This window comes from Panicum virgatum, chromosome 5K (genome assembly GCF_016808335.1).
Source record: "Panicum virgatum strain AP13 chromosome 5K, P.virgatum_v5, whole genome shotgun sequence".
Classification (NCBI taxonomy): domain Eukaryota; kingdom Viridiplantae; phylum Streptophyta; class Magnoliopsida; order Poales; family Poaceae; genus Panicum; species Panicum virgatum.
Window position 1 is genome coordinate 58062972 of NC_053140.1, and position 21088 is coordinate 58084059.

Genomic DNA, 21088 nt, shown 5'->3' on the forward strand with positions numbered 1-21088 from the left:
TCGGGAACCAAAAGGGATGGTGCCAATGGTTCGGGTGGCAATAACAACCGCAACAACGAGGATCCCCTCCCTAATCCTCCAGTTCACCCAAACCTCGCGGACGTCTTGGCCCGGCAAACTGAACTCATGGCGCATTTAGTCAATCAGCTGGGCAATGCCGGCAATAATGGTCCAAGAGCTGAGCCTCAAGTGAACAGGTTCGGAGAATTCTTCCGTACCAACCCACCCATCTTTCGTGGTTCCAAGGATCCTCTGGATGCGGATTTCTGGCTCAATGCCATTGAAGAGAAACTTGGTCTTATTGAATGTGAGCCACATGAGAAGGTACTCTTTGCTGCTCATCAACTGCATGACGCCCCCGGGGCTTGGTGGCGGAACTTCAAGGCATCTCACCCTGCTAACTACCGCTTCACATAGGAGGAGTTCCGCACAGCTTTTCGCTCCTTCCATATTCCCAAGGGTATCATGGACATCAAGAAAAAGGAATTTCTGAATCTCACCCAAGGAAGTCGGGATGTGATGGCCTATGTCAACGCCTTCAACACCCTTTCCCAATATGCACCTAAAGAAGTGGCCACCGATGTCAAGAAGCAAGAATGCCTGTACGATGGGCTCTCCGCAGAATTGCAAGACAAGCTCTCCACTACCAAGTTTGAAGACTTCAATGACTTGGTGAATATCGCTATCAGAGCTGAGCACAAGATGAAGAATCTTGAGGCAAAGAACAAGCGTCCTGCTCCTACCTCAGCAGGCGGTAGCTCCTCACGTCCACGTCTGGGGCCTTCTCCTTTTCCACCACGGGCACCGGGTGCTCAACCTCCCCGCCCTATGTGGATTGTGCGCCACCCTCAACCTCCTCAAGGACAAGCTCTCGGTTATGAGCAAGCTCTTTGTCCGTTGAACTCTTCGTAGAAAGTTTCGGTTATGTTGGAAATGGTTCATGGCACCTCTGTGCCTCATTATTTTGTATACTCTTAATGTACTAAAATTGTTTAGGGGTTTGGGCAATGTTAATTAATTCTGATAGGTGATAGAGTAGAGAGCTACTGCTTCTGCAATAAATACTTAACCTTAAAGCTTTTACTTGAGCCTTGCATGATCCTTGTTTATTTAATCGCGTAAGTCTTGCGGAGTACCTTTTGTACTCAGGGTGCTTTCTAAACCTAGTTGCAGGTGAGCCAGAAGTGGTGTTCGGCCACTTCTACCCCGCTGATCCAAACGCGGGGGAAGAGTAGGTCGTGGTGGCTGTAATGATGTCCTTGAGCAAGGCATCATTACTTCAGTAAGTTTTTATCGTAATTGAGTTCCGTGAGAGTATGTAAATGCAATAAATTTTATGTTTCTGTTTAATATGACTTTCGTGAGCTCAAGGCTTATAAGTGGAGTTTGAAACCCACCTATATTGAACTTGTAATGTTAAGTGTGTAAAACTGCTCTTTGTGGATTATTGACGATGTATTCGATTGTAAACGGTATGTGTATATGCTGATCCTGGGCGTATGCTGGAGCACACCGGGACTACCGGATTTGATATTATTTTGGATGAATGACGTGTCGGTTATTCGTGTCTCTAGATGTGGGATAACACGTGGCACGCTCACAGGCAAGCACGTGTTAACTCTCATCTGGATGATAATGACCGGCGGTTTGTTTAAAATAGTATCAAATTGGGCGATTCTCACACACCCGGTCCGGCAGCAGCCCATGCTCGCTGGCAGCGGAACATGATGCACCGAAGTAGAACTGGGACAGAAGGAAAGCGCGGCCGCCAAGATCACGCACGCTGCACCATCGCCGTCTCGAGAAATCCATCTTGTGAGCGCTAGCTCTGTCGATCTCGTCCCCGCCCTCGTATGGCGAGACGAAGAGTAGGCGGACCATGTAGTGCTCGCCATTGGATTCCACGAGGAATATCCGGCACGGAGGCTGTTCGTCGTATCCATGACTGCCATCCGCCGGGATCGTGTCGTCAATGGCGATGACGGTGAACGCCGGCTCGGGGCTGCTCAAGTCGATCGCACGCATCTCCTTCGCGCTGCAGTCGAAGTAGAACTTGCCTTGACAAGCTGCGATGGAACAAATCACGTTCTTCTTGATCTGGTCCTCTTCTTTATTATCCGGGTAGAGTAGAACGTGAGACCCAATGTCGTATTCGTACTTGTTCCAGTGATCATCGCCGGGACGGCAGTACCAGATGAAGGTGTCGTCCCAGCCCTCGACCAGCAGCACGACGCAGCCGGCGGGGGCTGCCGGCTCGCCGGAGAGGAGGCAGTGGCTGTCCATCAGCACGTCGTCGCCGGCGCCTCGTAGCGGTGGGAGCTGGATGACCTGGTCGTCGCTGCTCGCGGGGTTATAGAGGAAGGTGGACAGGGTGTCGGGGTCGCGAACTAGCAGGAAGCCTTGTGCGGTCGGGGTGACGATCTTGTTCCGCAGAACCTCATCCGTGTCGCCGCCGCCGGCGATGCGCTTGTGCTCGGACAGGCTGAGCATCACGGTGGAGCGGCGGGCGTAGTCGTGGAAGGCGATGCAGGGCAGATCCAGCCTCGTCGTCGTGATCATCTGCTGCGACGACATGGTCTTCCGTGCAGTGCTGCTCTCTCTCCGTTCCCGGCCGGCCAAGATTTTTGTTTGGGCTTGGCCGCTTGCAGAGTTGGGCGGGCGGGCGGGATCTTTAGAGCAAACAGATTGATTTTTCTCTTTCTTTTTTCTCACCATATAGAGAAATTTTTTTCTCAATTTCAACATATATGGAAGAAGTACTCCAACAGATTGATTTTCTCCTTTTCTATATGTGTGATGTCTCTCTTTACTATTGGAGATTGGAGATTGGAGAGAAATTATTGGGGATTGAGAAAAAATAAAGGAGAAAGAGAGATGAAAAATCAATCTGCTAGAGTAGATTTTTTCAACATCAATCCGCTATATTAAAAAAAATGGAAAGAGGAAAGAGAAAGATCAATCTGTTAGAGTTGCTCTTATCTTTAAAGAAAACACGAGATCGTATTTTCCCCCCTTATAAGCGGATTGTTATGTCCAATCAGATCACGACTCTTCCGCAGTATATTATTGTGGTAATAAGTACATACCCAGAGCGCCACGTCGACGGCTGAGGAACCTGGGCCGTAGAGGTGGACCAATTTTTCCCAGGTGCGCCGTCCAGGCTGGCCCATAAACGGGAAGTTTTTTCATTTTTATATTTTTTAAAAATTAAAATTTCAAAAATATATGTCCGTTTTCAAATATTTCAAAAATATACCCCGGTCGCCCTCCCATAGGGCGACAGGCCTAAAGTGTAATTTTTTTTCTTCCAATTTGCAACGAAGTCCCTGGAGAAAAAAAAGGGGACCTGTCGCCCCCCCAACGGGCGACAGGGGCCTGTCGCCCACCCCTCGGGCGACAGGCCCCTGTCGCCCGTTGGGGGGGCGACAGGCCCCCCTTTTTTTTCCAGGGACTTTTATTTTTCCAGGGACCTATTTTGAGCTATTCGAGCGTGTATTCGTCATCATCGTCGGCAAGATCTCGGCCGCTAACTCCTACCGCACGTAACTTGTTCTTCATTAAATCACGGAAAAAAATCGCAAGAACTTCCCTTATTTCACGAGCATTATGGAACCCACAAACATAATAAGTTCACATCAATAATATCTATAGAAACAAATGACAAGTAACCTACCACAATCATAAACATCGGATACAAATAAGCGGTCCACAGCTATCTCATTACAAATAAACATCATATACATCTAACCACCCCTAGGGCGTCGGACCCTCTTAGCCCTCTGCTGGGCACGGACATGTCCCTCGGAGTAGGTGAGAACATCCGGAGACCTCACCTGTCGCTCAGGACGCGCAAGGGGCTGCGGTGTCTGCTGCTGAGAGATCCCAAGTGGTGCTCCTCCTAGCTGTGAATACCCCAAGACATCGGGGTCACCTTGCGCGGCAGGCTCTTCTGGACTCAAGCTGTCGAAGTCGTCTAAGGTGAATGTCTCGTTATCCGGCGCCCGCATCGGGGTAGAATCCTACGCAAAAAATGTGGATGTTAGCGTACGCTCGTATATTTCGTAATGACATGTAGAAACCGAAATACGAAACGTAAATTAACCTGTGTACGCCGGTATCTGTGGCCCCGGTACCATCCCTGGATACGGTCCGCCAACTGGTGCTATCCCTCTAAACATTCCAGTATGGCCGAACGCAGTAGCTGGATCGTATCCTGTATGTGATATTAGTAAATATGTAGTATCACTTGATGTAATTTTAAAGAGATATGTACGTTACCTGCACTTGGGAAGAACTGCGACGTCGGCCCGTGCATGGTCGACGGACACGGGAACGACGACGAGGCCTGAGACGACCCGTGGCTGTCTTCGTACTGCACACGGCTTCCGAAGTTGTGCACTACCTGACGCAACTGATCACGCTGCCTCGACCATGCCTCTGTCTGCTCAAACTGGGTCATTGGGGATCCGGCACGTACCCTCGTCAGGTAAGTCGAGCAGTCCGTCTCCATCATGTTGCAAAGGCGAAGCTGCATCAATTCAGTAAAGTTACAAACACATGAATTATCTTATGAATATGATTATATATATATGCAAATATGATCAAGAGACTCACCGCGCCAGTTAGTGCCTCCACGTGGTGCCGGCCATAGCCATCCTGAGGCCTCGCCTGGTGTGGCTGCGGGTGAGTGTCAACAAAAACTAGACGAGCCCGAGTCCAGGGTAAGTACCAGGTGAGGTAAGCCCTAAAGGAGCTGTCTATGTGTGGTCCTGTTGGATGGACCAAGAGCTCGTCTGCCTGTTCCCATTGGTCCACCCACGGCTGGATCTTGGTGAGCCAATCATCAGAGCACGGCAAGCCACTCCTTGACAACCTACAAAGTGGATTACGAAGAATCGTTCGATTCGACACGAATGTATGAGCCAAGTTCATTCATAATTACCTGTGGTCCTGGCGACTGACACGCTCCAACGCGGTGGGCACCGGAAACTCCTGGCGCTGCCCAAACTGTCTCCTGACTCTCCAGGGGCAATATGCCTCAACCGCGATGTCATAAACCAGGACAGCGGAAGTAAGCCACAGGCTCGCATTCGCGGAGCAGTGCGAAGACAGGCCTGCTGGTGCACATCTAGCCACAGCCTCTGGGCTGTAAGGCTCCCAGATAACGTCCTCGGGCGTCAGCATGTCGAGCTCCGAAACAAACTCAGGATATGCGCGTCTAACCCGCGCATGTGCCCAGGACCTCTGCATTCCGAATAAGTAAAATTAAAATTTCGCTAATACATCATGTAACAATGAATAACAAAATTAGATTTGATACGAACGTACCTGACGCCAGATCCAGATAGTTCCCATAGTGGGCCTCTCGTCCTCCTCGTCGCCGTACATGCCTCCGTGGTAAGGCTCGTGGCTGACAAAGGGCCGACCAACGGCTAGCCTCTCGTACGACCAAAGCTGTAGCAGTAGTGGGCACCCTGACAGGATAGCGTTCCCATGTGTCTTCATGCAGCCGCCACAGAGTCCACGGTAAGTGGCTGCAAGTACCGCCTCACCCCAGCTGTAGGGCGGTACGTCCTCGTCCCCATCCGCAATCTCCCGTGCATACGGAAGGAGAATCCTATCGACCGAGTTGCCATGAGTGTTGTTGAACATGATGTAACCAAACAACCAAAGTAGGTATGCCTCCAGCGATCTGGTCACACTGTACTCGTCGGCATCCGCAGCCAAAAGGGCAGGTTGCATAAACAATTAAGATTAATGGTTTCAACTATCAATGGAACATGTGAATTGTAACAATTAAATTTATATATGCAATGAATACGTACTGTAAACTGTAGGAACCAGGTCTTCGAAGGACCTGATGCTCGCGGGTGCGAGTTGATCGGACCTGCTTCGTCCACGCGGCCAACCAGGGCAAAACGGGCCTCCAGCTCATCCTTCCACGAGGCCGCCACCACACGCGGACCTACAGCCTCCCAGACGATAGGGAGGCCGAGGAGGTAGGCCACGTCCTGCAGCGTAGGAGTCATCTCCCCACACGGGAGGTGGAACGTGTGTGTCTCCGGCCTCCATCTGTCAACGAGCGCCGTCAGGAGGGATCGGTCGAGCTGAATAGGCCCAACCTCGACAAGACGGCTCAGAGTCAGTAGGCCGGCCTCACATAACCTGCAAAAAAACAAAAAATATCGAAACAAAAGAATACCGGCGAATACAAAAGTGATAAACAATAATATTTCATTACATACCGGTCACACCAATCGTGGTGTATAGAGATCGCCTCGCCGGGTGGACGAGGACGTAGCACCTCTAGGGCTCGGTGCTCAACAGCTGCAAAGTAAGACCTGTGGCTCGAGTCGATCACTGGGTCTAGCAAGGAGTCCATCTCCATACCTACATTCAAAAATATATGAGAACACATAGGTAAATATATATTTCATACAAACTGGACACATAAATACAATAATACTTCATTACATACCTGCCATATTTCATTACTACATATTACAAATAATGAAATACAATTGTGGATCATGACACCGAATGCCTTCCACGAGCAATTCTCGCCGATGCTCGTCTGAATGTAGGAGGTGCTCCATCTCTGGGATTTTCGGAAGGACCGACGTCAGCAGCATCGTGAAGTGCATTCTGAGGACACTTCTTGTAGTTGTGACTCAATGATCCACATTGGCTGCAATGCTTTTGTGCCTTGCTTGCTTCCGACTCGTCCATACCATTCCGAATACGACGTGTCTGATGGCGGCCTTTGCCTTTCTTAGTGGCTGGATCAGGAATAAACATCTTATTCTCATTATCCTGAGTGAAAGGCCCCACAATTCCAATCCCGTATACCTCATGTCCCCATGTGGATACAGCTGCTTCCTTGCTGAAGTACGGTGAAACAAATAGTCCTGGCTGTAACGCAGACTCTGCACATGCCGCAATGAGATGGGAGCATGGCATATGCAATAACTTAGGCTTCATGCAGGAGCAGAATGCTTTGCCATCAATTGTAATCAAACTCTCCTGTACCACTCTATCTCTACGGATACCACGACCACTTCTATCCTTACATAGAACCTCAAATCTATGCTCCATTGTACCTGTGGATATGACGCGGTGCAGTTTGGCCTTTTCAATCTTCTCTTGCATATATTGTGTCACTCTTTTGCAAAACTGAATTTGGGGGTTGCTGATGTTTATGCTTGCAGCTGTGTAACGCTCTCTGAAATACTTCATGCACCCATACATGATGAACTCAACAATTCCCACAAGTGGAAAGGCACGACAAGAACGCATAACCATATTGAAACACTCTGCATGATTCGTTGTTTGAATACCATACCGTATTCCATTGGTATCATAAAGGAATGACCATTTCTCCTTAGGTGCACCTCGAATCCAGTGTGAAAATGGCTTCTCAATTGAATCCCTAGCCTCTGCAGCCTGACTCGTGCCTGCTCCTGATGCCCTTACCTTCACTAGCTCTGCAGTCAACTGATCAAGCATCTGCCATAATGCATTGAATTTTCTCTGTTGATTTTGGGTGCACAATCTCTTAAACAGGTTCTTAAGATCCTTGTTCTTGAAGTGTTCATAGAAGTTTGCACCCATATGCCTAATGCACCACCTGTTTTGGACATCAGGCCATAATGGAGGCGTTGTCGCAATTCCACGTTGCAATTTCAGTATTGATTGCAGGATACCTGCATGCCTATCACTAATAAGGCACACATCTGGACGTGCAGCAACAACATGATTCTTCACTCGTTCAAGGAACCAATACCAACTGTCTATGTTCTCATTCTCAACAAATGCAAATACGAGCGGAACAATTTAGTTGTTGCAATCTACACCGATTGCGGTGAGTATCTGACCTTTATACCTTCCAGTCAAAAATATGCCATCAATGCAGATCACCGGAAGACAAAACTGAAATGCTCTAACAGAAGCACCTATGCAAAAGAAGGCTCGTTGCATAATTCTTTGTCCCCTAGTCACGGCTGGTAAAAGGTATGTGTCATAAAAGTTTTCAGGATTTCTAGCAGCAACCTGGGATAATATACGAGGTAGGTTATCATATGATGCCTCGTATGTGCCGAACCGCATCTCGAACACCCTTTGTTTAGCCCGCCATGCCTTCAAATAACTGATGGTGTACTGGTAAGTCTGCTCAATGTGTCGAACAATCATTTTTGGCTCATAATTTAGGTTGTCCATAATAAACCCATACATTTGCTTTGCAACAAAGTCGCATGATATATTGCGATGCGAGGAAAGAACTTCTGACAGCAAACAAGTGTGCTTTGTGACAATGGAACATTTCCAGTTTGACTTCCATTTTCCCTTGAATGCATGTACTCGCCATGGACATCCAGCATTCACATACTTCACCTCATATTCTTTACTGCCAGACTTTACGACTCTGAATTCTCGTTTCAATGAGATTGCCCATAGTCTCACAGCATCTTTTACGGCTTCAATGTTTGGATATGTTGCACCTTGCACTACCTCATTCCCTCTGTACTCCCACTCCTGATTTCGTACATCTTCTGCGACATGACTGCCAAAACCATGCTCTTTCCACTCTTTTGGCAATGAGTACTGCTCGTCATCAGATGAGTCCTCATATTCTTCCATCTCTATTGCGGTTTGGTTTTCTGCCTCCATCTCGTCCATAATGCTATGTATCATCTCTCCCTCATCAGCAAGGCCCTGTGGTCCCATGTTTTGGTTCTCTGTCTCTTCTGACTCATCTTGCTCAACATAATTGGTCTATCTTCAAATACTCGGAGTTCCTTGATCTGCACAATGTTGGATTTCATTTTGTGTCTTCTCCCGGATTTGAACAAGAATGGCCAGAGGCCACCCACGCTCTAGAGCTGGTTGCATGTACTTCTGCCAGTCATCAGTGCTGTGTATCATCATTAATTCCCATAATTCACTTTCTACCTCCCAATTAACAAGAGACTGGACAGTGATCACATGTGTCAACGGATCAACATGGAACCCACGCTGCAGCCACTTACATATGGAACCAAAACTCCTTTCCAGAGGTTTATCTATGCCGCTAGATGTGCGCTTAAAGGCAGAAAGATCTACTCCATTTGGCCCATACATAACATTGTATTCACCATAAAATACTTGAAACTGCATCTTGCTCGACATATCTGTATATCACATAATACTTATCGAGTTATACTCTTTACTTCACTACCTTATTCAATAATCCGTAAAAACTAAGTATGAAATTCAATTACAACGTATAAGTATTCATAACTACGTGATGACACTCAAATTCTATACTGCATAAATGGTTCTACTAATTTTCTAAACTAATTTACTACTACGTAACTGCAAACTAAAGTATCATTGAACTCCTACTTAAATGGTTCTACTATAGCACTAATTAAATCAAATTACTCATATTAAAATACGTAGTACTTAAATATAACAATATTTAAACTAAATGTACTAACCTGCAGATCACAAGTGCTGAATCCGGCAGGGCTTCGCCGCTTTCCTTCTCCTCACTCCTCTCTTTTTTTCTGAATTTTTGGTGGAATTTTCGGGCTCAAATGAGGAGGGAAGGGGAGGGCTTGAGCTTATATAGGGGGTACCCCCGGTCGCCCGCGGGGGGGGGGGGGGGCGACAGGCCCCCTGCCGCGCCCGTGGGCTGGGCCCAGCGGCGGTCGCCCGTGGGCTGGGCCCAGCGGCGGTCGCCCGTGGGCTGGGCGACAGGCCCCTGTCGCCCCCCCGGGCGACAGTTTTTTTTTAATTTCCAGGGACTTTATTGCGAATTTGAAAAAAAAATTCGTTTAAGGCCTGTCGCCCTATGGGGGCGACCGGGGGTATTTTTGAAATATTTCAAAACGGACATATATTTTTAAAATTTTAATTTTTAAAAAATATAAAAATGAAAAAATTTTCATAAACGGGAAAGCATATAACTTAGCCTGGCCCAGAACTTCATCGGTTCATGATCACGGTCTCTACTTTGCCTTCCTCCTCGGGTCGTTTTCCTCCTTCTCGTTCCTCAACCACAGAAACGCAGATGGTACTAGCCCTAGACCCCATGCCGTAGACTGGATGTAGATCTGGATACGAGGCCATGATTCACCCCCCTCCCCCATATGCGATGGATCCACGCATCCTTCTTCATCTCCAAAAAAAAAACAGTAGGCTTCGGATCCTCGTCTGTGCCCTGATGTTGCCGGCGCTCTGACGTTTCCGGCGCTTATGCACTGGCAGCACCGGCCTCAAAGCGGGGCCTTCGTCCGCTGAAAAGTTCGACAATCATTGCCGTGATTCTTATTCTACCGCGAAAAAATTCTCTTTTTTCGTGGGGAGAGGGGAGATCTGCCCGGTTCTGATTGTTGTCAGTGCATCAAAGGTGGGGATACAACTTGATGCTTGGTTGCTGGATCTCAGCGATTTTCGTTTCAACGTTAATCTAGTCTTTTTTTTTCCTGCAGATCGTGTTGATTTTGGTTCCAAATGCTGAAACTTTTGCGCCTCAGCTTGGCGCTCCGCCATCACTCTTCGATTGCAACCTCTCCGACAATCCAGAGATGCTGAAGAGGCCTTTGCGGGTTAGCAGAAGGTTTCGGGGCTAGTGGCTGAGGTGCTGAAAAAGGCCTGTGCTTCGAAGAAATGAAGAGCCGGCGAGCGGCAACAGACAGGGAGGTGGAGGCGATGATGAGGTATGTGCCTGTAAGCCTGTCCCCCCGCGATTGCGATACCCACTGCATAATCTTCAGCGTGAGGCAGGGAAAGTTAGCCTAGCTAAATTACTGTTTTTTATGGAATTTAGGGTTCTATTGGGTTTTTTCAAAGGAGACCTTTCCGATTAGATGAATCTTCCATTTGTTTGGATCTACGGTAAAATTTCACAGAATAATGTGTGAGGCATAGCTGTGGATCTAAAATAGTGTCGTTCAGTTAAATTATATGATATGAATCTATCACACTGTAGACCAAATGTAGGACAACAGTTGCAGTTGCAAGAGTTTATGGCGAACACATTTGAAACATCACATCACAAATATTTGGATTTCGAAAAAGAACTCGTACATCAAAATTTTCTGGACATATGTAAAGATTCTAAATGTAGTTAAATTATATGATATGAATCTATCACACTGTAGAGCAAATGTAGGACAACAGCTGCAGGTGCAGGAGTTCACGTGGAACACATTTGAAACATCGCATCACAAAATTTTTTGGACAAATAGCACAGTTTGTATGTGAAGATTCTAAACGTGGCATGTATGTAATAGTAATACTTAAAATATCTACAAAAGTATAAGGAAAAAGTCTATGTAACCCCCCCAAGTATGGATAGTGGGGCACATAACCCCCCATCTCCAAAACCGGATGTTGTGCACCCTAAGCTAATTGAAACCGGACAGGAACCCCCTAGGGTGGTTTTGGATCCCGGTTTTGGCTACCTGGCACGCCACGCTGGACATCTAGACACGGTGGCGCTCAGACCCACTTGCCAGGTGGGCCGGCAGTCAATTTCGGCCCATATACATCGGATCTCACCAGCGGAGTCTCCCCAACTGCCAGAAGCGTCGTCGCGACGCCTCTTCTTCCTCGCCCTCTCCGCGACGCGGCACTCCGGCAAACCAGCGACGAATCCATGATCGGAAGCAACAGTGGTTGAGTGGACTGCTACAGGAGAACGAGGTGAGTCCGCAAAGCTGGATTGACTAGCAGTTGTTCGCATTCTGGTCGCGATTTGTCCTAGGTTTCGGACGATGTTGGGGTTTTTTTGGGTTTTTCGGTCCGCCTGTGAATCGTCCATTTATTCATGGATTGTGTAGTGTGAATTATGTAAAGAAAGCAGTTTTGAAGGACATGCTTACAGATGTTTCACTTGCAAAGTGCAAGAGAGCAAAGGTGTCTTTAAGGCTGCACTGGATTCAATGAAGGGAGAATATTCTAGAGTGTTTGATTACCAGCAGGAGTTGTTAAGGAGTAACCCTGGCAGTACTGTGGTGGTATGCATGAATCTAGATATTATGGACAAATTAGTGTACCAGAGGTTCTATGTTTGCTTTGATGCTTGCAAAAAAAGTTTTCTTGCTGGTTGCAAAGAGTAATTGGGTTGGATGGATGTTGGTTCAAGGGAGCAACAAATGGCGAGTTGTTATGTGCCATTGGAAGGGATGGCAATAATCAGATGTATCCTATTGCTTGGGCAGCAGTGGAGAAGGAAACAAATGATACTTGGTACTGGTTCCTTGGATTGCTGCAGAAGGACCTAAACATCAATGATGGGGGTGAAGGTTGGGTAATCATCTCTGACCAACAAAAGGGGCTGTTAAATGCAGTGGAAGCTTTGGTTCCAAATGCAGAGCACAGGATGTGTGCAAGACATATATATGCAAACTGGAGGAAAAAATATACAGATAAGGATCTACAGAAAAAATGGTGGAGATGTGCAAAGTCATCATGTAGCACACAGTTCAACTACAATAGGGCATTGCTGGCTAAGGAGACACCAGCTGGGGCCAGGGACATGATGAATACTGCACCAGAACATTGGAGCAGGGCCTTTTTCAAGCTTGGATCAAACTGTGACTCAGTTGATAACAATCTATGTGAGAGTTTCAACCACTGTATCATTGATGCAAGGTTCTTGCCAGTGATATCAATGAATGAGGCCATAAGACGCAAGGTAATGGTCGGGATTCAAGAAAATAGGGCAAAGGCAGAAAAATGGAAAGGGACAATCTGTCCTAATATATTTAAGAAGCTTAAGATGAATATTGTCAGGTCTGGTAACTACTATGTGCTCTGGAACGGGCAAGATGGATTTGAGGTGCAAGAGAAAGAGCACAGGAGGTATACAGTTAACTTGCAAGAGAGAACATGTACTTGTAGGTACTGGCAAATATCAGGCCTACCCTGTTGCCATGCAATAAGCTCAATTTACATGGCATCTAAACAACTGGATGACTTCATTGCACCTTGTTTCAAGATTTCAGAGTACATGATGACATATCAGTATTGCTTGCAGCCTGTTCAAGGACCAGACAATTGGCCAATTTCAGACATGCCCAAACCCCTTCCCCCTGCATATGTCAAGATGCCAGGAAGGCCGAAGACAGAAAGAAGAGAACCAGGAGAAGCTCCAAAAGGAACCAAACTAAGCAGGAAGGGAATCAAGATGAAATGCAGTTTATGTAGAAAAAGTACTCACAATGCTAGGAAGTGTCCACTAAATCCAGAAGCTGGGAAAAAGAAAAATGCTTACATCAAGAGAGATGCTGCTAGGCAGAAGCAGAAGGAAAGAGAAGCATCTAGCTCGGCTGCTGCAACAATGAACCCAAGTGGGGGATCAACATCTAGTGCCAACAAGAGGAAGAAAACACAGTCATTGGTAAGTTCTGTCATTCTGCAAAGTAATGTTATATCTACATTTTATATGTAAAGTGACTAACCAATATCATCATTTCATATGCAGGGTGATGTGGGCACCCAGCAGAGTCAAGCTCCACACGCTGCAGGAAGAGTAGGCACCCAGCAGAGTCAAGCTCCACAAGCTGCAGGAAGAGTAGGCACCACACATCGGCAGGGAGGCCAAAGTACTACAAAGAGGAGCAGATTGGCACATTTGTTGTTTGGGGACAACTACTGAAACTGGATGTGCAAACTGAAACTTTAGCTTCTGAAGTAGGCCTGGATGGTCAGTCTTTTGGTGTACAGCATGGATGGTCAGTCTTTTGGTGTAGGCATGGATATTAGGAAGACAGATTAGGTTTAAGTAGGCCATGGTTATGTTAACTATGAAGTGAACATGATTGGTTATGTGATCATGCTTTTGTTGCTATTATGTTGCTTCAAGTGAATCTGAATGGAATTGGATGAACACTTTTGCTTGCTCTCAAACATTCATGTCTCATATAACTGGTTCATCAGATTGCACGTTTTCGTTGGTAACACCACACAATTCTATTGAACAGAACCATCATAATCCAGATACAATTGGGTCATGCATACAAGCCAACACAACTACATGACACCACCTAAACAAAACCCCGCATGTCACAACTCCAAGAGCTACAGCAAACGCACACACAATAGTACTGAATGAACTGCAAATGCTTCTTGAACTCAATTCTTCAGTGTTTTCTATGTTCTCTTTTTCCAAGGCTTGGATTATTTCCTTCAGGCGCGGAACCTCCAGACCATCACCAAGCCGTAGCTGCAGCTCTGCATTGTCCTTCTTCAACCTCCAGACAGCATCACGCAGGTCCAAAAGCAAGGTCTTCATAAATGGTGTCGGCTCTGGATCAATCCACATGAGGAAACCGCAATCCATATCCGACTGCAAAATGCAAAATCCAAAATCAAATCGCTCATATCACAAGGTAGAACAATGGAAATCGAAAAGATTAGCATGGAAAACATCCAATCCTTACCCTGCCCCTCCTGCATTGGTAGTACCGGCGGCCGGGATTCTCGTCGCTCCACGAGATCCATCTCGGTGCCTTCAACCCACAGCGGCACATCACAGCTGGCTCGTAAGCAAGAGGTGCCACCCGGTACGGCACCGACGCGCCGAGGCCATTGTACCCGTGGGGGCCCCCTCCTCGCCCACTCGAAGCAGACGAGCCGGTTGCTCGGGAGCTTGAAGCTGCCATGGCGCCGGCGCTGGTGCTCCCTTCCCTCCCTCGGCAACGACGCTCCTTTCCCTCCCCTCACCACCGGCGCTCCTGTCCCTCTCTCACCCCGTCGCTCCCTACCCTCCCCTGCCTTCTCCCGCCCAAAGTGCCTCCCCTCCCGCGCGTGCCCTCCCATTCCCGCTAAAATAGATGGGGACGGCGACCTAGCGTGACCTGGCAAGTGGGTCTGAGCGCCACCGTGTCTAGATGTCCAGCGTGGCGTGCCAGGTAGCCAAAACCGGGATCCAAAACCACCCTAGGGGGTTCCCTGTCCAGTTTCAATTAGCTTAGGGTGCACAACATCCGGTTTTGGAGATGGGGGGTTATGTGCACCACTATCCATACTTGGGGGGGTTACATAGACTTTTTCCAAAGTATAATCTGTAGTATCAAAGGTTTGGTGCAAACACTATTGGTCCAAACTCCAAGCAAAACTTTCCATTAGGGAAATAAGAACATATTTTTGGTCATTTTTAAGTCTTTGACTGGAGCTTCATTGCCTAGCAGATTTTAATCTCACAAGCTTCCAAAGCCTTCAAAATCTTAGTTGGGAATCTGCAAAAGTAGTAAAAAGAAGCCAGTAAATGGAAACTGCTTGTAAAATAAATTTATTAGAAAATGGAACATGAATAAGCTCTTAGAGAATCAAATAAATTTATTAGGAAATGGAAACTGTTAGTTTTAAGTACATTGAGCTGGTCAGCCCTTTATTAGGAACAGCAGAAAGCTCATCCTTTTTTTACCCATCTTTTAACATTTCAGTTTGTTCTCTGGGAACTTTGTACGCTTAAGGTAAGACAATTACTTATTCATCTTCTGAGAATGGAAGATTCTTCTCTGGGGATATCAGTGTTGTCATGCTCTCTATCTTCTTGCTGCATTTTGTTGGTTTCTTTATCTGGTGAGCACAAGAATGCATACAGTAGCCTTTATGTGTAATGCAGTTCGAAAAATTTATATCCACAAGTGATCATCTTTTGAATTAAAGGAACAGAATTTGTTTCTAGCCATCAATTCTTTTAACCTAGGCCAACCTATAAGTTATGGACATGTGTCATCCAGATATTTAATTGTTTAGATGGTTGTATGGTAAACAGGTATGCCAAGCAGCTATAGGTAGTTTCAAAGACAAACGAAGGAGAGCAATATCAAATGAGGTATGCATCCTGACCAGATGTAACCATATTCCCCAAATTAATATGATCGGTCAAATGAAGAATCATATTCATTGTTGAAACCATGTGTGGAATACTGAGTACAGAGATGCAACAGGTCTTCCAGAACACTTAACTTTATATTCAGTGGTTTAAATTCCTTGGGAGGATTGACCAGATGTTGCTGGTTCCTTCAATTGTTACTCTATCAGACCACAACTTCTGAGATAATCAGGCTTAGAGACTCATTTGATTTGTTACTCCATTCTTTGTACAAATATTGGAGTACTTACATTCGTGTTGAGGGCTATCAGATATGATCTAGGAGTAGAAATACGACAGTTCATTTGCTCTCCTTGATGGTAATACAACTTGCAGATAGGCTTTACATATTTCGTTTGTAGATTTGCCTAGTTTGGTAATGGACAACTTTTATCTTGCACTCCTGATCAGGTCTTTCCTTACAACTGCTATCCTACTATAGCACCTCTTAAGATTAAGAAATTGGGGCACAATTTGTTCCATGTGTCGGGTACCATGATTAGGGGCACCCTAATTAGGGGACTAAATCGCCCTAAAAACGCAAAACACGGCCCACGAAGGCCTACAGCCTCTTTCCAAATCCGGAGGAAAGGAAAAACTCAAAGAAAGCCCAATCCACGGTCCATGTACACAGCGCGGCCCCTCCGAGCCCCCTGGAACCTGCGGGGCAATTTTCGCCTCGCTCGAGGGCCTCCCGCCGGGACCCTCGACAAGTGCCTCACGTTTCCGCTTCGCTCGAGGGTAGTGAGCCTACCCTCGAAAGAGCGTACTGACTCCCTCTCGTTCGAGGGTAGGGAGCCTACCCTCGGGGGAGCGGATCGTCTCCGCCTCGCTCGTGGCCACCCCTCGACGGAAGGGACAAACGGCCCTTCCGCTCGCCCGCCGTACGGAGGCACTAAATGCCAACCACCCCTCCGCAGTGCCCGGGTCAGACGACGTCAGGCCGCCATTCCCCGTAGTGGCTGTGATCGGAGTCCCGTCCGCCAGCTCCGGTCACTGCTCCGTCATTCCGGACGCTGCGGCGCCACTGTGGGAACCTGCGATGTTGTGCAAGACATGCTCGGCACTGCTCCAACCACTGTGCTGCCAACTCCTCGTACTTCCCTCGTGCTTTTCCTCCGCAAGAACCGTCGAACGGCGTGGGCGCGACCCTCGGGCGCGGTTCGGACCTTGACCAGATCAAGACCCCCGCCTGCAGGACCCTCGGAGCGTCGCCACGTCGAACGCGGGGAATGGTACTCTCCACAGGAACCACCACGCCGCCCGCTGGAGCTGCCAGGACGCCGGCGCGATCTCTGCAAGGCCAACGACGACACCCAGGACGACCGCCATGCCAGTCGCCATACCCCACAATGTACTTTCTACAGTGCTCGACCACTGCACCCCCGCGATTTGGGGAAAAGACGACGACTTCTCCTCCCCCCTGTACATGTACACCGCCCCTCCCTGTGTCTATAAAAGGGGGAGGCGGTTACTGTCCTCTCCATCAGATCTGGACTATTCTACGCACTCAGCACCACTCACATAGCACATACGTTCTTCTGAGCCCCGATATTGGCACTCGCCTCAATCAACTCCTCTAGCAGAGACCTGGGAGCTTCCCTCTCTCTCGCCTCGTTTGTACCCCTACTACAGGCACCCCCGGTGCAAGACAGTACATTACTCTCGCACACCCCTTTGCTAGACGTACGGCCCCGCGGCCGGAAACAGGATAAACCCGTGTGTGACTGTGTTGCCTCCTGCATCAATCATCTGGGACGAGGAACACGCAGCATCATCACTAGTTGGGTCTGGACCACCGGGTCAGGACACCGACACCATGGAACTTGGTGAAAATTAAGGTATGAGCGTAAACCAACCATATATTTTTTCAGTATTATCCAACATTTATTACAAAAGCATGACCAAATCAACTTATCTATTTCTGTTATTAGACTTATCTGTGTATGCCATATATAGAACAGTACTTACAGAAGTCAGTGGCATAAACTACATAATTTTTTATTTGATCATTATTTTCTCTGCAATCAACTTATCCTTTTTCTCTGCTTTTCAAAGAAGAGATGTGTCATAGTCTTAGGGCTCTGTTTGTTCCTCTTTATTTCTCATTGTTTATACCTTACTGTTTAGGTTGCAGATATCAAATGGAAAAGCTGTTGAGACTGCAAAACAGTTGGCTATTCAGGAACTATTATTGCATACAATATACCTCGTTGCAAAACCTTACTGTTTAGCCTCTTCTTTGATTCAGTTTCCGAACTCTCTTTGCAACTACTTCGTCAATATATATTGGACTGTACTCCATCTCTTAAATCAAGAATCCTCGTTGAGTTCTTTCAAGAAAAACAAAAGAATCCCCGTTGACCATGAGGCATGAAGCCGAACAACTGACAGGTGGCATGGAAGTACCTCGTTTCCGTGTTACTCAAGCGCCCGCCCGTCTTCCCCGCCGGTTCCTCCCATCCCGGCGCTGCGCTTGGTGGGGACCGCCTCCGTGGGCCGCCTCCGGTTCGTGGGGGGCGCCATCTTCGTCAACCCCGAACTTGAGATTATGCCTGTCGACGAAGTCGGTCGTGAACCAGCGCTTCTTGATCTTGCAGGTGGGTGCCACTTCATCCAGCCATACTTGTCAACCTCACGAGCTCTCGCGTGATCCATCGGCAACTGCAAGGACAAAGAAAGAAACAAAGAAATAATTAGATTGCCGAAGAGAAGGAACAAGAAAGAAACAAAGAAAGAATTAGATTGCCGAAGAGAAGGAACGCGATTCAAGAAAGGTTTCACAGAGACATTTGCCCTTCAAATCCTGCATTTCCCCTACCTTAACGTGTGTTAGCGACAAAGATTTGTCACATTTGGTCTTCAAATCCTGCATTTCCCCTACCTTACCGTGTGTTGGCGACGAAGATTTCTCCGAGAGATTTCTGAGAGCTCGGCGGTGCGAGGTTCTTGGTGGGGTTGGGGGTTCGACTTTCGAGGTTCTTTTTTTTTGATAATACGTATTTGTATTCTTAGATAAGGAAAACGTACAAGTACTCGTACGCATACAGAGGCGTACGTACAGGATACAGAGGAAGCTGATACAGCCAAACTTCACAAATGACCCTAACCAAAAGAGAAATCGCAAAAAAGCCCTTGGAACCTTCGTGAAACCCCTGCCGCCGACCTCGTCGTCGCCAGCTATCGCCGTCGAGGAAGAAGTCGATCTTCACCGTGAGCTGCCGAGGCCCCATCGCACCCTGGCTTTTAAAGGAGTTGCAGCAGAAATCGCCGTCGGCTGTAGCCCATCGACCGGGGACACGCCCCGACCTCTGCAACCCTCGGATCCGCGCTCGCCATCGACGGCTGCCGCCGCCGAGGTGAAGCCGAGCCCGATCCGGCCACCCAACCTCCACAAAACCCACAGCTTGCCCTCTGAGGAGGAAACAAAAGAACTCACCTCCGACACAGTACCAAGGTCGAAGAAAGACCACAGTACCCGAGCTGGAGACGAGGAACAAACACGCAGGATCCAGTTGCCCAGATCCACGAGACAAAAGGTTCACCAGCTCCCCGCCAGCAACAGGAACGACGCAGACCGGACGGAGAAGGAACCACCTTATTCCCCACACCATCGTCTTCCCCGTGACAACGATGGAGCACAGGAAACTGGACCTAGAACTACTAGGACTATTTACACCACCGCGCAGCAGATCCGGGTCCCCCACTCTTCCGGCAGGCCAAACGCCCACCGGAATCCAAGGGGACCACCGGTCTCGCCGGTGGAGACGCGAGGTCGCCTCGGTTCCGCCTGCAGTCGCCTTTCTCTGGAAAGGTCGAGGAGTTACTCCTTGGTGGAATTGTCGACTTTCGAGGTTCTTGGTGGGGGAAAAAACGGCCAACAGCCTCCATTTTATACCGCCGAAACGATGGGGTTGGGGGCATGCGGCCCACCTCGGGCCTGTGGGTTTTGAGATTGGGCTTCGCTAAGTGGGCTCACGCAGCCTTCTTCCATCGTTGGGCCCACGCTGTGCCCCCTGGCCGTCGGGAAGCTTCCGTCGCCAGCCGCCATGGTTCCCATCGACCGTGCCTTTGGCTCGCACAACGCTCTGCTCAGGACGGCCGCGAAGGAGCCTGTTCCGCCATGGTTCCCATCGACCGTGCCTTCGGCTTGCACAACGCCCTGCTCTCGGACGGCGGTGCTTGAGGCGCGGCTCGCCGAGCTCTCCGGCGCTGCGCCCGCGCACGCAGAGCCTTCCGCTTGCACAACGCCCTGCTCTCGGACGGCGGTGCTTGAGGCGCGGCTCGGCGAGCTCTCCGGCGCTGCGCCCGCGCACGCAGCAGCGCTCTTCCGGCGACGCCTCCAACCCTGGGGTTCAGGACCACTCCCATGCCACGGGCTGGATGGCTGGATCTGGAGTGGAGGTGGCCTGGCAGGGGAGAGGACAGCCTGGAGATCGCGAAGCTGGGGATTTTTGGGCGGATCATGAAGCTCGTCGCGCGGTGCTTCCGGATTGTTTGGATTCTGGGATGTGAACTAATGTACGCGCTACAGATTCTGGGATGTGAATTAAGCTACGCGCTACTGAACTGAAATGATAGCCTTTATAACTGAATCCCATGGAATTGTGGAACAGAGGAAAATGCATTTCTTAGTTTTTGTGACATCAGGGCGTAGATGCATACTACAATAATACTTAAACTGAACTCTCTGCGACCTGCTGATGCGTTTGCAAATTTGAAAAAAAAAACACACGTCTAATTTAATGTCACAACTCACAAGTGATTTTGGTTCACATATGTAAAATGTGTGTATGGCAGATAAGTTAAAAAAATTCTACCCGGGGAGAAAACGGCTCACCGTTTTTCATCGAGAGGAAGTCCAACCGACTTACTCGGGTAGAGAAACCACTCGAATTTTGACTCATGTCCAAGAGGGTTAAAGCCTTGCGGCGAGCATAGTGAGAGATTTTTTATCCCGATAGTATGAAATTCAGTTCTGATGATAATCGAACTCAGGACATGTTGGACATGTTGGGGCGCGACACTACCGGGCTGGGCTAGCCAACTCGGCCGTCCAACTTTCGCATATAAGTTGGAATCAGCAGATTACGGTAGAGCCTTTTTATCATTCCAATGCATTCTTCCTAGAAATAAGTCTGCTTCATCCCTGTCCTATTGAGGTACGGTTTGTCTAGCAAACCTCTGAAAGTAGCCATTGTACTTGTACCTCCCTATCCA

At 48.2% G+C, this 21088-nt stretch overlaps 1 protein-coding gene across 4 annotated transcripts; it reads left to right on the plus strand.

Moving 5' to 3' along the window:
* The first annotated feature begins 9981 nt into the window (after window positions 1-9981).
* Window positions 9982-20473, plus strand: LOC120708958. 4 transcript variants are annotated; one of them, XR_005689527.1, is made up of 5 exons: window positions 9982-10390; window positions 10473-10700; window positions 15435-15829; window positions 18006-18846; window positions 19723-20473. XR_005689527.1 is itself a non-coding variant. In XM_039994422.1 (3 exons), exons 2-3 carry the CDS (start codon window positions 12185-12187, stop codon window positions 13643-13645), a joined length of 1377 nt encoding a protein of 458 aa, XP_039850356.1. In that variant the 5' UTR covers window positions 9982-10390; window positions 10473-12184; the 3' UTR covers window positions 13646-13896. The 4 variants fall into 4 exon arrangements, 1 of the variants encoding a protein (XP_039850356.1); XR_005689526.1 differs by having other exon boundaries at window positions 15770-15829; window positions 17999-18846; XR_005689528.1 differs by having other exon boundaries at window positions 15770-15829.
* Window positions 20474-21088: the final 615 nt, after the last annotated feature.